General features: G+C 41.0%; 1 protein-coding gene and 1 long non-coding RNA gene across 4 annotated transcripts; both read right to left on the bottom strand.

Moving 5' to 3' along the window:
* Positions 1-415: 415 nt before the first annotated feature.
* On the bottom strand, positions 416-7,826 carry LOC137478043 (neuropeptide Y receptor type 4-2-like). The gene is made up of 2 exons (XM_068197541.1): positions 7,671-7,826; positions 416-2,100 (listed from the first exon to the last, which is right to left on the bottom strand). The coding sequence occupies exon 2, from the start codon at positions 1,982-1,984 to the stop codon at positions 851-853; it is 1,134 nt and encodes a 377-aa protein (XP_068053642.1). The 5' UTR covers positions 1,985-2,100; positions 7,671-7,826; the 3' UTR covers positions 416-850.
* Positions 7,827-12,383: 4,557 nt separating this feature from the next.
* On the bottom strand, positions 12,384-16,437 carry LOC137478036 (uncharacterized). 3 transcript variants are annotated; one of them, XR_011001369.1, is made up of 4 exons: positions 16,303-16,437; positions 15,251-15,341; positions 14,454-14,556; positions 12,384-12,771 (listed from the first exon to the last, which is right to left on the bottom strand). It is a non-coding gene; the product is annotated as an uncharacterized lncRNA (long non-coding RNA). The 3 variants fall into 3 exon arrangements; XR_011001368.1 differs by lacking the exon at positions 16,303-16,437 and adding an exon at positions 15,626-15,929; XR_011001367.1 differs by lacking the exon at positions 16,303-16,437 and adding an exon at positions 15,505-15,925.
* Between the last annotated feature and the right edge of the window lie 5 nt (positions 16,438-16,442).

The following is a 16,442-nucleotide window of genomic DNA, read 5'->3' as shown; positions in this document are numbered from 1 at the left end:
AAGTCCTGGAACAACTCCTGTAATCTGGCCATCTTGTACCATCATGGCATGAAGTTTTAGCATTGCAGAGCTTGGTGATTGCCAGCAGCAGGAACTGACTCATTTCCATGTAGATCTACAACTGTTTTTCACATGCTTTAAAACAGTTCTCAGTATCATCTCAATGCATTTTGAGTTTAATCCATCAAATAACATTTTCATTTGCTGCCATTCTTCATAAGTGACTGTATTCTTTACATACCAGGGTCATTGCTCCTTGTCCCTAGTTGCAGAGGCAATGACTGTTCTCAAGCCTATGGCAGAGAGTGACGTTTCATGGAAACAGGCTGTTGTTTTATGTGAAGATCTGAAAGATTACTGTAACTTAATGGGCTGTGAGAGGTGGTAGAAAAAATTGATATTTACATATCTCTGTTCCACTGGTGTGTCAGCTGTGCATAAAAATCTTACTAATACGGAAAAACAGAGAGTCTTCTCCAACACAATTTTTGGCAGCCTGCAGTGATGAAACTGGAAATCTGATTTTCTACTGCAGCCGTGGTAGAGATATGAGTTTCACTGATGAATCTCTGTCAGCCTCTGTGCAGCCACACTCACTGATCTTAGAGCAGCTCCTTATACATCAGCCCAGACTCCTCAGTGTCTGTACCACCTCAGTGACCCCAAAATCTTGTGCACCACAGGAGCAACTGTGAACATTTACAACATTACTTGGCTTGTTCTTCCAAAAATCAGGTAGTGATGGCTTCCTGTTCAAATCCCAGCTGTGGCATCACCAGTTGCTCTATATACCCACAGGTAATAATTGGTGTGTGGTGTCAGTGCACCCTTCTGAAATGTTTTCTGCTCATTAGATAGAATTATGCCTGCAGTTCATCATCAGTGACCCCTTGGAAATTTCAGTCTGCATGGTGGATAAAGGCAAATGATCATATTCTTCCATTGAGGCAGTTACTGAATTATGCTGGCAGCTGAGAATCAGTGACTTCACTTCTTTTTTGAAGTTGCTGTTCAGGAAACCATAGATAACAGGGTTGACACAGGTAGAAGCCATAGCTACCAGGTGGCACAATGAGAAGATCAGGTTATGGTGGCAAGGTGAAATGATTTTGTAATTCCAGTCCACAATGGTGTTGAAAACATGCAGTGGTAGCCAGCAAACAGCAAAAGCAGCAACCATGGATGCTAGCAAAATGTTTATCCTTCTCAGCTGGACTGCTCGGTTGCTGTACTCACTCTTCTCAAACATGTCCTTTCTCTTCTGCAGGCGTAAGTAGATACGCAGGTAGCAAAGGATAATGAAGAACAGAGGGATGCAATATTGCAAGAGCAGTAAAGTGGTAGTGTAGATAAGTTTGTGCTGCTCAGAAGGCCACGAGTTGATACATATTGCCTTATCAGTGGAAAAATTCATGAAGTGTGAGAGCTGCTCATACAACTCATTAGACAAGATGGATGTGGTCAAAAAGGGTAGGGACATGAGACATGCTAAAGTCCAAATCACTCCAATTCCTAGGTAGGCTTGGGAGGTATTTGGCCTCCAGCCAGTCGGGTTTATGATGAGCTGGTGTCTTTCCAGAGCAATAAGGACAAGGGAAAGGATTGACACTGTCACAGTTGTGCACTGAGTGAAGGAGGTCATTTTGCACATGACTTCTCCAAATATCCAGTAGTCCATCATGGTGTAAACAACGGTGAAAGGCAGGCAGACAAGACACATAAACAAGTCTGAAATTATTAGGTTGGAAATTAGGATATTGGTGACATTTGCCTTTTCCTTCTGCCTGGCAATGACAGCAATCAGACAGATGTTTCCCACAATGCCCAGAACAGTCTCCAAGCTGTAAGAGGTGGCCAGAAAGACAGTAAGGTCGGTGATGTTCATGCACTGATTAGAAATGTTCATAGGAAAGCTTCGGCTTGAGCTCCAGTTCTTGTTGATCAGGAAATGAAAAACATCATTAACAGCCCTTGTCTTATTCATCTTGAATCCCAGAATATTTATCCAAAAGGGTGGTAGTCAAACACAGTCTGAGTCTTCTGGAGCCGGCCTAAAAGTGTTACATCTGTTCTGTCTGGCTGTGGAAGGTCTGGGTGTATCTGCAAAGGAAAGTAAAAGAAAACATATATTTAGTTATGCTGCAAGAAATTAGTTAGAAGGGTAAGGAGGGAGACAGGGAAGCAAATGCCAGGGATTTTGTGTATATTCTGCAGCTCCCTCTTACATAGTTTATTAGGTCATAAAATGGAGCCCTTTGCTACACTGTGGTATGAAAGTCTGTGCAACTCTGTTGAATTATGACCATGTTTATTCATTGTGAGGTTGCCTCATGGATTTAAGAACATCTTAACTTTATTATTTCACTCAGTGCAGTATCTTGAACATCACTAATGCAGCAGAGTGGTGATACAAGAAAACTGGATCAAAACCCACCCAGGGTAAAATTGTGTGCAATTCTGGTTTTACAAGGTTCTGATCCAAAACTGGCAGAGGACATTGTGAGGCTGCATTTACCTTCAGCTGTGCTAATTATCAATGTGCAAAGCAAGGCATATTAGGAGCACAAAGCCAACATTAAAATACCTTCTGTGAAATGCATTTGTAATTGCAGCCAGAACTCACGTTTGTGCAAGACAATCACCATGCAAAAATTCACACTCATTCTCTGGAAGGATATCATGGGAAAAATTTTAAAAAGTCTAAAATAATTCAAAATCATTTCAACATTTCTCAGCTTCTACACAGCTGTGACAGGTCATGGGAACTGCAGTCCAAATTTCTTGCTTCCTCATTCCGGATGAACTCCAGTGCCAATAAAGCATTGATATCTCCCCTAATGTGACCATGACAGGGTTTATCAGAAATACAGTCCAGTTCCCTGATTTTGGCTTTAAGAGTGAGTGATTTTGATAGTGACTTTTAATTCCTTCTGCGAAGATTTTTATTGATTCTCCCTCAGCATAATCTTGCTTTTATTTTTTTTTCCAAATTTGTTGTAAAAGCATGTACTATCTGCTAGATAGTGTTCCTACACAGACAGGTCTGCTTCAAACTCACTGCTGCAAGCCATGAGCTGGGACTTTCAGTGGGACTCAGGGAGCTGAACCCATGGAGTTAATTGGTGCTGCATACTTTTGGAAGTCTCAGTCACAGAACTGCCTCGACTCTTCCAGATGACTCCTGTGAGCCATAGCAAAGGCTGCTTTATAATCCTGACCCTCGAGTCCAAATCCTCTGTGTCCAGGAATCAAAGAAAAATAATCTGACTGTGCTGGGAGTTCTCATCAGGCCAGAGGCAGTTCTGTGCAGTACAAGGACTTGTAGTAAGAAAAGTAAATCGATACTTGGGGAATGACACTATTTAACCACTGCATGACACTTTCCTCAATGATTAAACACTCAGGTGAAAAATGTCTGAGATTCAGAAAAAAAAAAAAAACAACTGATCATGGTATGAATACATAAATAACATGGCATAGTCAGCTTATCACTTCAATTAAGTAACATTTATTACTAAACAACTGCATGCCTAAAGATAACCAGTACTGTACAAAAAGCAACTGCTATCCTTTTTCTTTGCCTTGTCTTTCCCATTATGAATTTTATTGTTTTCTAGAGATGTTGCCTCTCAGGAACTAAAGAAAGCAATAGTGTGCAGTAAACGAAAGGATGTTTTGGGATCATTGTTCTGCTTGATCAGCAAAAATGAACAAGTACAGTGAATTCTTTTGTTACTTTGCTAGACCTGTTGATTTATCTAACTCTATCTCTCTTTATCTTTCTGTCATCTATCTGTATCCATCTGAGGCAGTCAAGACAGTCACACAAGCAAAATACAGTAGCCCTTTCTTTCCATAGTCTTTCATTTCCTCAGTAGTTTAAATCTTAATTAAAGAGGGGCAAAGAAAATTTTCCAAATTGAGGATTTAGGCGTCACTCCTTCTGTCCACTCATTTTTGTGTTGTTCCCCAATCCATGTGAACAGATTGATACACTATCTGGAAGAAAAAGAAGCAGCAATGGTGATGTATGGTTCCATGTTCACATATGGGGAGGGTATGGTAGTCTGTTTCAGTGTGAAAATGGATATAGAATGAAAAACCTTCAACCAGTCCCATCATTTTTAATGATTGCTGGCCAGTGGAGATGCTGCAAGCAAAACAGAACTAAGGGATGGGCAGCCTGCAATATTATTTTGTACCAGTCAGAAGAGAAAAGCCCTGGCATTTGGACAGGACAAATAGATTTTGCTGTAAACAAAACACGTGAGCTTTTTACTACGGTCCCAGCCTCATGTCCTTAGCTACAGTATCCTCAACAACAAACACATGGTTCTCTTTTGTTGCTTGCAAAATATGAAAATATGTGCAGTTATTACAAACATCTGTGTCCACAGAGTAAGCCCTCTCAAGGGTCCCAGACACTTTTGGATATGCTGAAGCAACAGTGAGAATTAATAATGCTGAAGGAAAAAAAAAGAAATTGGTGGAGCCACTTGAAAAGCAGAAGCCAGATCCCACATGTTTATGGAGCACATTTCCAAGAGAAATACCAAAGACCGAGTGTGGCTGTGTGTTGGTCACCGATGGTAGGTGTGGAGGGGATAAAGAGCATCTCTGAAGGCTCTGCAGTGTGTGTTGTTGGGTTAGGAACTCCCTCTCTTTTAACACCTTGCATTCTATGGTATCCCCTACCAGATGACTGGCAGGCACTTCCTGGGCATTCACTCTTATGGTACTGCCCAGAGGAAAATAAGGAATTATCACCCTCTTATGACAGATAAGGGGACTGTGAGAGGGAGATGGGACATGACTTGTTCAGTGTCTCAAGGGAACCTGTGATGCACCACGAGGTGCTTTAAGCCACCTGCCAACCTGATGTCTAGGGAAAAGTCAATGCACAGATTACCTGTGTCTGTAGAGCTCTTAAACTCTTGTTCAAGCAACCATAATGTAAAACGCAGTCCCAGAAAAACAGAAAAATAATTATTGCAGTGACCTTACACTCATGCATCCTATTGTGGTATCCTTGGGTGGCGGATCCTCAAGGGTAGTCACTCCCAAATGATGTCTTTGGCTTTCAAGGTGTTTGGTTGCCATTCAGTTTATTCTAAACCAAGAGCCAATACAAAGCAATGTGTGCATATTCTGTTTAGACATTTGAATCAAAGGTGAGCTAATATAGCGAATCACCAGTGCAGTGGGAACAAGGGTGTTAGTCCCCTCATTGTATTGAAGGTTTGTTGATTACCCCAGAAAACATACCAATGAGATTATGGTCTAAGAGAAAAACAGCTTTTTTCCTCAGAAAGTGAAGCAATATTTATTTGGTTTGTAGGAGTAAGAAGTATATCTCCTAAATCTGTTTATTGAGGGAGAGAGATTTTTTGCTTATTTTTTGCTCATTTGTCTTTAAAGAAGAAAGAGGAATCCTGTTCAGTATCTTAATGAATATTGGAAAAGAGTTCAGTAATAAAAACTAAGATGTTCATGAGAGTTTCTTCTCTACTTAATGCAGCATGAGACAGCTTCTCTAAAAAGCAAGCGTCACAAAAGTCTGCAACAAATTAACACAATACAGAAGGAAGAAGACAATGAGCTTTCAGAATTAATCTTAGTGTAAGTTCAATTCCCCATATACATCTTTTGTAGACATTTTTCACTCTTCTATTTGTGTTGGAAGCAAGGAAGAAGAGCAAGCAAACTTTGAAGGGTTCATCATGGTGAACAGTACAGCCTTCTAAAGTAACAAATGTCAATCAGCTTATCTCAAAAAAAGAAACCAAATTATCACTTGTCAGCTCAAAAGTCTTGCCCCAGGGCATTATCCTGTATTTCCCAGAAAAATTCCTCAAAGGAAAGGGAATTCTGCAGAAATGAGTCAGGGAAGAAAATTTCTTCCTCAGTTTCAAGGCTGCTGCTAGACCCTAAGTGGCTTCAAGCAGTTAATGCATGATTGCTCTTTTGAGAGACCTCTGGACTCAAAGACATCCTATGAAAACCTGTATAAAAACTTTTTTTCCTGGAGGCAGGATAAAGCAGGGGACTGCTACAGATGCTGGGCTCTGTGTGCCCACTGGAAAAGGGTGGGTCATTTTTGCAAAGCTGATTGTGATCATCCACTGCCTGTAATCAAATAACAGTCTCCATAGTTGTGATGGACAGTGGAAGCCAATTTCCACATCAGACATTAGTCAAAGAAAAAACATGTTTGTAGTGTCTGGCTTCATTTTCTGGTACTTAGAAGCTCTTGCTTATCTACCTCAGAGCCTAACTAGTTGCTCAAACAGCTGGCTTGCAGTCCATAAGACATTCTGAGACAAGCAATTCCTAAAGACATGTAGTGATTGTATTACTTATTTAAAGAGTTGCAGCAATTACTGGGAGTAAAGCTGCCTGTTGTCTGCTAGGAAAAAATAAAAAAGGAGCAATGGAAAGGTTAACAGATTACCAGAATTTATATTACAGATATTAATTGAGGTAGTGGGGACTGACTGACAGTGGTATCCCCTTTTGGCTGCCAATGACATTATCTCAGTAAAGCAGATTTGACCTGTTTAGCCTTACATACTAAAGAAAAGTTAAAAATCACTTGGCTATTATTAACCAAGCTTCCCAGGAAAGCAACGCTTAACTAGAAGAGGAAACATGTCACTGAGTTTGCACAGACATCCCATAACAGTGTTAAATCCATAAGGGATCCAATACAGTGAAAGTTAATGATGGTCTCTTCGCCTCTTTTTAGCTTTGTATTGCAAAAATATTGGGAGAAACTATCTTAGGTCACTGAAAAAGCTATATAGGATAAAAAATTCTAGAACCTGCATAATTAGGGTATAGAAAATCTTGTGTATATTGACATGTTACAAGTCTATAACATAAGGAGTGACATAAATATCAAGGAAGGGAATTCTTTTTCCCTCTCTCACATCTGCATGTTTTCTGAGGGAAACCTTTTGGAGCTTATGAAATTTTGTTTTGAGTTAATCTTCTCTGATCCTGTAGAAAGCAGGGAAGTTTTACAAAAGCATTTACTCCAACTTTTTATTTTCTAGTTAAATTCATAACAACCTTACCAAAGACATGGAGCCAGCTCACAAAGGTAAAGTGTGAATAGCACATCAGCAGACTGGAGAATGGTAGTTAGTCCCAGATTTCTTAAGAGTAATGGCCTTTGTGACATGTTTGCTACCCAAGAGAAAAAAAAATACATTTTTACAAAGGGGATCTTTACCAAAGCAATTGGTGAATCTATAAAACATTGCAATGGGCACCTCAGCAGACAGTTAGTCAGGATATCTGGAGAATGATGTGTTATATCCTGCCTGGAGCTGCATTGGTTGTGTGAGGACCAAGAAATCTCAGGGCCTATGAGATAAATGTTTTCCAGTGACCAGAGGCACCCAGGAAGGTTCTTTCTGTCACACCACAGGGTGGCAGGGAGCACACTGAACTGCAAAGGCCCCCAAGAAGCTGCCATCTCCCTCTTGCACCCCAAAAGGTTGCAAAGCTTTGCTCAGTAGATATAAAGGCTGGACCTTTCATGACAAGTCAAACAGTCTTCATTTATCAAACATAGTCACCTGCTTTTTTAACAATAACAGGTGATAACTTCAGTAAAGAGATGTGAGCTCTTGACAATCTGAAATAGATAATTAGAAAATTCTTACCAGTTACTGATGGAGAGAATCACTGCTCTTGGTGCACATTTCTATTCTGGAAGAAAGCAGAAATGTTGTAGGAGTGAAGATCTTTCTTGCCCTTGCAATTCAGGAGAGAAGCTGTGCTGGCTGTTTCTGTAGGTAATTTGGATGGCATCTCTCTCCCTCTCCCCCTCTCTATCCCGCCCTCTGTCCTTCCCTCCCTTCAACTCAGCCAATGAATTCTGCCTTATGATTATGGTCTGACTTTGAAGTTCTGGCTCCCTCTGCTGTTGTATAAATATACAAATTCTAGGGATACTTGGGAGGAATAACAACTTCAGAAAAGACCTGTGAAGTATCTGGAGCACAGCGTGCCTCCATGCTGCACAGGAGTGTGATCTCAAGTGAAAACAAAGAGACAAAATACAGACATAGAGCCTAATCCTGTTCTCCTTGCTGAGGCACAATTTCTGTGGGGCTCCAAAGAGAATTTTGCCTCATACTAAGGAGGCCAGTACCAGTTTTCTCAGATTTTCCATTCCATCACAGACAGATATTGAAATTTTCTTTTAGAAGGGTGCACACTAAAGTCCTTAGATTGTGAATGGGAAAGAGACACGCTGTTACTCAGGAAAAGAACTCAGAAATGAAAGAGCACTGAGAAAGGTGGAAATAAAGGGGGGGAAGGGGTTTGTAGAAGTGCCAGATTTCTGTGATTATTTTTCCTAGGTCTTTCTCATCAAAAACCAAGGTAGAAATCAGAGTTGCAAATTCTTCTCTTGCATTGGAAAAATACACAAACAGAATATTTCCAATACCTATACCAGAATAACCTAATTTTGGTCTTTCTTTAAAAATGGTTTTAAGCTATAGTGAGCTGTGTAATTAGTCCAGTGGCTAATGCTGTTCTGGAGCCTTTCTTAAGTTGTGATAAGCAGTGGTAGCAAAAAGGTATTTTTATTTGTAGGCATGTAGTATGTTAACAGAAATAAAGTGTTTCAATATCAAAATAAGTGCAAGCTCATGTGAACTAAACTAACAGTGAAAACAGTTTTTCACTTATACTGTACTTTTTCTCTCATTTTTTCTAATAACAGCCATTACAGATGTGATCATCTACTTCAAGACCTTAGCGGACAGCTTTCCTCATTAGAGAAATAAGCAAAGCAGAAGTAGGAATATAGAGTATTTTGGCATTTCTTATGTCTTATGGTACAGAGAAGCATAGAACTGGAATATATATATATGATGAATGGTGTAAGCTGGACAGTTGTCCACAGTTAATGATTTTTAAATCAGGGGTTGCTTCAGCTATTTCTTATTTTGTGTTACTTTTTTTTTTCCCCAGCCTCCTTTTAAAGAGGCTTTATTTACCAACTAGTTTGAACCAGCACCCCACATCCCAACATTCCCCTTCACCCAGGCACCCCTGGAGACGAGCTTTCCGATCAGGTGATTGAAGAGGACATGCAGGCTATGCTCAGCATGAAAAAGCATCACCCACACAGATCTTGAGCTTCTGGCCAGCTTTGCAGGAAGTAGAAGATTCTTCCTATCTTACTGGAGACAGAGAAGCTGAAATTATTTATTTGGCTGGCTTGTACACTTCTGTTTCTTCCTTAATTTATTTATCGTATGTTTATTTGTACTGCTGTTCAAAGCATTAAAGAAAGGGGAGGAAAACCATTAGGAAACAGACAGGCCTTTTCCTGAGGGATATTTGGATTTGCGAAGCTGTTCTTCTGTTCCCCTCAGCTGTAGCATTTCTTAGCCAGCCTTGCCTTCACACCTTCCAAACATTTAAAGATATATTGCACCACTTTTATTCTCTCAATTCAGACGTTTGGGCAGAGCTTGCAAACTAGCAAAGAAACATCTGCTCTCTTTTTAAAGTCAGTAGAGAACAGCTGTATCATGGTTCCTGAAACACTGCTCAGGTCTCTGCTGCCCAGGGATCAAGAAACAAGTTAGTCACCAGTATATTGCTATGTCATCTGGGATGTGACAGATTTTTAGGATGATCTTCTCAAGCAAGATCCTGGCCATTTTGGTGAGGTGAAAGGAGCTGCATTAGAGTCCTGTTACACACATGTTCTTTCCACATCATATCCAAACTGCAGGATGAAAATGCTCACTATTCATAAGCTGATGTGGGAGCAGTACTTGAGTCATTCCAGCCCTGCAGACATTCATGGATCTGGGACTTATATGCAACAACAGCCACTGAGTGTAAGCCAAGAGGTGCAGTGGGGCTGGAGCTGCCAAGCAGCAGCTGTCCAGACTGTAGCATAGAGGGGACAATACTGCAGTTACCCTGGAGTGAGAACAGCAGCAAGCAAGACAAAGATGCTGATGCAAATTTCCTCATATGGATCTGAGCTCAGCACCTCACTAAAAGGGGTTCTGGTACTTGAGCTAGCTGGTTTGTATCTGGCCATGGCTCACTTCCCAGTGGGAACTACTGAACAATAGTCTGTAGAGAGCTTCTGTGAGGATCCCAGCCCATTAAGACTTGAGAAATGAAAAAGAATATTTGTATGAGGGTGCATAATGGACCAGTCCCATTTGTTGTTGATAGGGGATGGGGTAAAGAAAGTGTAGCTGGCATGGTGTGGGGCTGTCCTAGTTCTCAGAGAGCAATAAGAAGCCTTGTTCCCATTTTCCACCCACAGCACATGTTCCTGTTATGAGAAGGCACTGGAGAACTGTTCTGCTTGCTCTGCAGCTGGTTACAAAAACAGTTGGACTCCATGGAGACAACACCTTTCAAGGGGGTACAGGTGAATGAAGAAATAGTCCTCTCTGCTCTGGCCAAACAACTCCTTCCTGCAAGTGGTTATGGTGACAGCAAGGCCTCTACCAACCAACATTGGGTGCAATGGATCATTTCCCTGCAGTGACTGGATTGTCACAGCAGTGGGATTAGAGCTGCTCTCTGGATGCTTTGAGGGTCTCCTCCAGCATTCCTGTGTCAGATCTTCAGCCATATCAGCCTTCCTTGATGGAGTCCTGATACTCTGTCTCCTTCTTTCCTCTGAGCATGAAATTTCAGAGGCAAATTCTGCTACAGTACATTTAGCAAATCTAATTGTGTTCCAGCATCTGGAGTCCTGCTCTCTCTGGCACTGCTAAACAGTGAGCAAACAATATCCATAAAGAATAGTACTAGGCACTTGATGACAAAAGCATGTGGAGAAAATGTACCATGGAACAGTACATAGTCCATGTGTATACTAAGTTTATCAAGGCTACCAGGCATCCTTGTAGATATTTCACAGAAGTTTGGTTTGGCTTCATTTTGTGAGAATCTCTACCTCTTTCTGAAGCAGAATTGCTATTTCAACCATTATCAGCCAACCTCAATTTGTTTGTTCCATGGGGGGAGCTATGAAACTGATGTATCTTCACAAGAATTTTTCTGAACTCCTTAAATGATGTTCAGAAAAGTAGGCCTATTACTAGGGGTCCCTAGACAGGCCCTTATAAATGAATCTAGCATTTAGAGAGCGGATAGTATAACCCCTTGTCTATATATATCTGTATCTACATCTACCTCCATAGATAATATATACACACATACATATATTTATATGTAACTGGATTAGATCCTCTGAGTCATCCTCCTCAAGTAGGGAAGTGAGGGCCCCTCTGATGTCTGTTCCTCCCAAACTGGTCATAGCCAGATGCAGCGATGTCCATGGCATTGGTCCCAAGAAGGCACAGGGGGATATCATCAAAGGGAGCTGTTTCTTCTTCTAACTGTCCCTGAGCCCCAAAAATTTAAAAAGAGAAATTGTGTTTCTCATTTTACCTGCTTTCTGGAATCTACTTCTTGACTGCCATAGGTGGGGGTTTTCTGATAATTGGTAAGCTTTTTTCCGTATTATGTGCAAGTTTTCTGCTTGTATGTTCTCAGCAACACATTTTAAATATACCATGTGATTGTGGTTTTCCACAGCAGATATTGAAAGAAGTTGTTGTTTGCATCAGATGAAATATTTAATTGCAATACACTTCAGGAAGGTAGAGGAAAATCAGATGAGGAAAAGCACTATGACGTCAGTGTTGAATAAACTGAACACACTCAAATTATTTGTCTGGGCCTTTTAAGCTGTACAGCACTCTTTATAATTGCTCTTAATATTGTATAAATAGATTTTATAGGATATTTCTCATATTAACTACTTTTATGGACTTTGCACCAGGCACAGTGTAATGCCTGAAGTCTACAGGCTAAACATGATTTATAGTCCAGGTTTCCTATAAAAACAACTTTCACGGGGTTGTTTGTCAGTGGACTTTGATCCAAACAAGATTATTGCAGGAAATTCTACCCCAGTATGGAAGGCTACAGAGCTATTTATATGGCACTTCTTTGCAGTATGTTGGACTCTCAGGCATGGGATTGCCATTTTTGTAATGTACCAGTCATCTCCTGGAGGATATGTTCCCTTGTGCATCTGCATTAATGGATTGACCTACACAAGGCACCAAGGTGAGGGGAGGATTTCAAGGGGCTGTTTTTCTGGTTTGTTTCATCCCATTCTTCTAGTACACATGTTATTAGGGGAATGTCAATAAATGTAATAGCATAATGAGTCCGTGTGTCTGGCAACAATTTATAAAATACCTGTTACTTTAAAAGCTAGATTATTTCCAAATCAATAATTAGATTTACAAGCATTTATAGACACCATGAATTCTTCTGTTTCCAGGGAGACCAATCAGTGACTACAGTGATTTGATGTATGTGAAAATGTATTTAACTCTGGATCCCAACAGGAAAAAAGCCTGTAAAGTTTGGTTACAAATGTGTGTAAGACAAATCAGCTAACATCAGAAATGAGATAGATATGGCACAATTAGAGCTGTGAAAGGCACGAGGCAAACTCTTTTCTCCTGAAGCCATGCTGCTTGCTGCTTTCCTCTAAAGGAGAGATCCAGAGCGTATTCAGCTTCTGGGGTAGGTGTGAAAGAGGAGAAATACATCATGTGGTCTTATCCAACTCCATTGTAGACTTTGCAACTTATCTCAGGATTAGTCTTCTTCACCACACGGATGGAACAGCTTTTCTTGTGGAACAGGCCAACACAGTTCACCCTATCATACTTCTTGGGGATTACAACCCTGTCATTGAGAAAGACAAAGAGAAAATAGGCAGCTGAAGCACGGTTTGAGAAGAATACTCACTGAGCTACAGCCATCCTGGAGCAACCATGAATTGACTTGGCCTGTGGATATACATAACAAATACTATGGGTTATGATAGGAAGAATACAGAGCCCAGATCGTGGCTGTTAACAGATGAAGTGATTTCCCAACATTTGTTCTTGCAATTCTCACTGGTCATTCTGTTAGGGATTAGTATAAATTCCCGCACAAAGGCAAAGTACAAATTAATTCTGTCTTCCCCATCCAAACTAAAACTTTCTTGGTAATAAAAACAATTTACAGCGTGCTGAATGACTGCCAGCTGGGCCTCTTCTCAGCACAGGCCAACTCCCTCCCTCTTCTGGCTGAGACAAAGTGGGAATATTTTGCTCCAAAAGTTCCTTGGATTGTGGTCTTCCTCACGGATCATTTATGGGACTCTTTCTCTGTGGGAGGATGGATTGTAGGAGAATAGAGATAGTGCTGAAGGCAATCTCGCCCCTGAGGAGTTGCAGCTGTACTAATTACCAAGGAGTAGGAACAGATCTGCCCTTAATAGATCACAGCTATGTGACCTATAAGGATGGGTGTTATAAAAGAGTGGGTTAGCTGCTCGAGAGGAGAGTTGGAGTCAGTTGGCTTTGCTGCTGTGAGGAGCAAGGGTTAGGTGGTCATGCTTAGGGGCAGAAAGGGTCAGTATGTGCTGCTAGGGACACAAAGGGTCAGGTGTTCATGTTAGGGACAGAAAGGGTCAGGTGTTCATGTTAGGGATAGTAAGGGTTAGTATGTGCTGCTAGGGACAGAAAGGGTCAGGTGTTCATGTTAGGGATAGTAAGGAAGAATTCAGCCAGCCGTGCAGAGGAAAGAAAAGGAGTCAGTGGTGTGAGGAGCTGCCTGTGGGAACTCACAGAAAGAAGGTATGAAAATCTTACAGTGCGATGATAAACTGATGGTCAGTCGACTGGTGCCAAGCACCGATGCCAACAATTGGTGGCCTGTATGGGGATGGATCCCGACATTTCTCCCTCCCCTTAAAAGAAGGATTTTTCTAGTCTTCTGGGGAGATAATCAGTTTACATCACTATTCTGGAAGACACAGCTCTCCTTGATGAGATGCTGTCATCCATAGGCAGAAACACACAAGAAAGCAAATTACCAGCATGTATGTCCTGTTTTGATAAGGAGGAAATGTGGGCTCTTGACAGAATGGCAAGGATGTTAGAATATCTGAATAGATAGATCTGTTAATAGGTCTGCTTGCAGGCAGGTCAGTGGTTTGGTGCAGAGCTACAGAAACCCACAGGTTCATGTGTTGTGGGGTGTTTAGGTATCTGGAGACAAGCTGGTGAATAAAAGGAGCAAGAAAACAGAGGCTAAAGGGAACCACATACCCACTTACTGCCTGAATCAAAAGAAGGACTAGGTGATTAGGAAGAGCTGTTTGCTGGGAATACCCTGTGTTTCATTATGTTTCTTCCCCAAAAAGTATGTGTGATTGACTGATTATTCTGCTGGTCATGATCAGAGCTAACTGGGAAACAGGAAAAGGAGTTTTAGTCTCTTAAGTATGACATTTCACTACATGCTTTCAATGAGGTTTTTTAAGTCTGAGTATATCAATCAGTTTCTGAATAAACAAGCTATTTTGGTAAACTTACAAGCTACAGCAAGTCATTGCACCCATCTTACACCTGCACTGGAAACAATCTTCATTCTTCCACACCGCACCAAAAACATAGAGGTTTCTGTCTGAAAGGCACCCTGAATGCACACACCAGAAAATAATAGTTAGTAAATCAACAGATGTAGACCGCAGTCTTATGTTTGTGGAAATCAAAGCACTAATTTCTGTAGAATCACACTAGGGAAGAGCCTAACCTGTGCTTTGCCCAAAAGATAGTCTGTCTTTGCTCCTGTGGCGTTCATGAGCGTGTGACACAGCATGATCAAATGTTGCAACTGCATAGCAGATGTGTATTATTTGCTGTTGCAATGGATCTGAAAAAACACCTTTGCTTATTCCTACACGAGAATATTTCTGCCCTTTCTTATATTCAGCACATGGGTTTTGATTTTATTTTCTCATCCCTTCCTCCTCCCCAATTCTTACTATACTTCAACTTGCACTACTAAACCCTATTTAAACAACAGCTGTGTTGTCTTTGCTTTGCTTTTAGTGCCAGGTGCCCCCTTCAGATTAATCAATGCCGCTTAAAAGTTCATGGGCTTTTGCCACATAGGCAAAAGTACCTCAGTCATACATCAGCCTAGAGTGTAATTATTGAATCTCTCAGTGCAGAGATACCTCTGGGTGGGTTGATTCCTGAGTAAGCAGCTGTTTGGATCATTCCTCAGCAAAGAGCATGTTACACTAGTCCAATATTTCTAAGGAAAAAAAACCTTTCAATCTCTGAATTAATGTTTCAGGGATGTCTAATATATTTGCCATTCTTACCATATTTTCTGGCTGGTCTAAGGTAACAGCGAGCAGGAACACACAGAGTTCTTGAGAAGAGAAGGATCAAGCAAAAAACAAGCAAGAATTTCTAGAAAGAAAACAAGGATCTTTTATTAAAATTAAGTGGGTTTTTTCAAAGGTCTAGCACAGAGTTATGGATGAGTCTTACAATTCCAAATAAAATCAAATTTAAAAATACTTCCAGTGTAAAAATATTACATACACACACACACACAAAGCTGATAACTTACCATACTTGCATGGGCTGCTCACATATAATAATGAGCAGTAGTGTCAATTTATATACAGTGAGGAAACAATGGTCAGTGCAAAGGGAGGCGATGTAAATGCATTCCCACCGGACACTCTAACCTGTTCCGATCATCAATCAGAAGGTGGCACCTCAAAAAGTCTTGCAAAGGCTCATTTTGTGCACTGGCATACTTTGGCATCTTGAACTCCATTGTGCTGGTGTAAATATGAAGAAACTCCAGCAGATACACTGGTTGCTCTGCATCGGCACTGGTGTCAGTGGAGAATCTGACCACCAGAAAGCAGTGCCTCCAGAACTGGCAGGCCATCGAGGACCAGTGGGGAAAGGACACTATTGTTCGACTGACCTGCTGTGAGGAGGTACAGGACAGGTCATTCATACAGTGCAGTGGTGTGGAAAGTCCACTGTTCTCAGCCTGATTTATTATATTTTCAATTATTTTATACAAGACACATTACATCCATATTTAGCAGCCTTACATAACTACTAGCTGTAGTTATGTATCTCTCAGCTGTTGAAGCAAAGTCAGGCCTGGGGACTAGAGGCAGATCAGCATGACAAGGTTGCACCTTTTTGGCAGCAAAAATGAGATGAGATGTGTATTGTCTCAGTCCAGAAGCAATGCTAAGGACTGAGGAAGGCAAAGAAAGAAAAAGTTCCAGTTTTATTTCACTGTATGCATGTCCTGCCTCAAACACAGCTAGAATCAGACACCAAAGGCAGTGTTTCTTCTGCAACAGTAAAATGAGGACATTTCCTTCAATATATATCTTACCATAGGTGTCCAGGTCTTTGTGACATTAGACTGTTAAAACACATAGTATATGAGGCTGCCTCTCAGGACCAGCCAGAAAAATTAGCATATATCACTGTGGCTACTTTAGGGCTGCAGGAATTCAATGCTTTACTGCATTG

Source organism: Anomalospiza imberbis, chromosome 8 (genome assembly GCF_031753505.1).
Source record: "Anomalospiza imberbis isolate Cuckoo-Finch-1a 21T00152 chromosome 8, ASM3175350v1, whole genome shotgun sequence".
Taxonomy (NCBI): Eukaryota; Metazoa; Chordata; class Aves; order Passeriformes; family Viduidae; genus Anomalospiza; species Anomalospiza imberbis.
The sequence above is the reverse complement of the archived record's forward strand: the minus strand, read 5'-3'. Positions and strand labels throughout refer to the sequence as shown.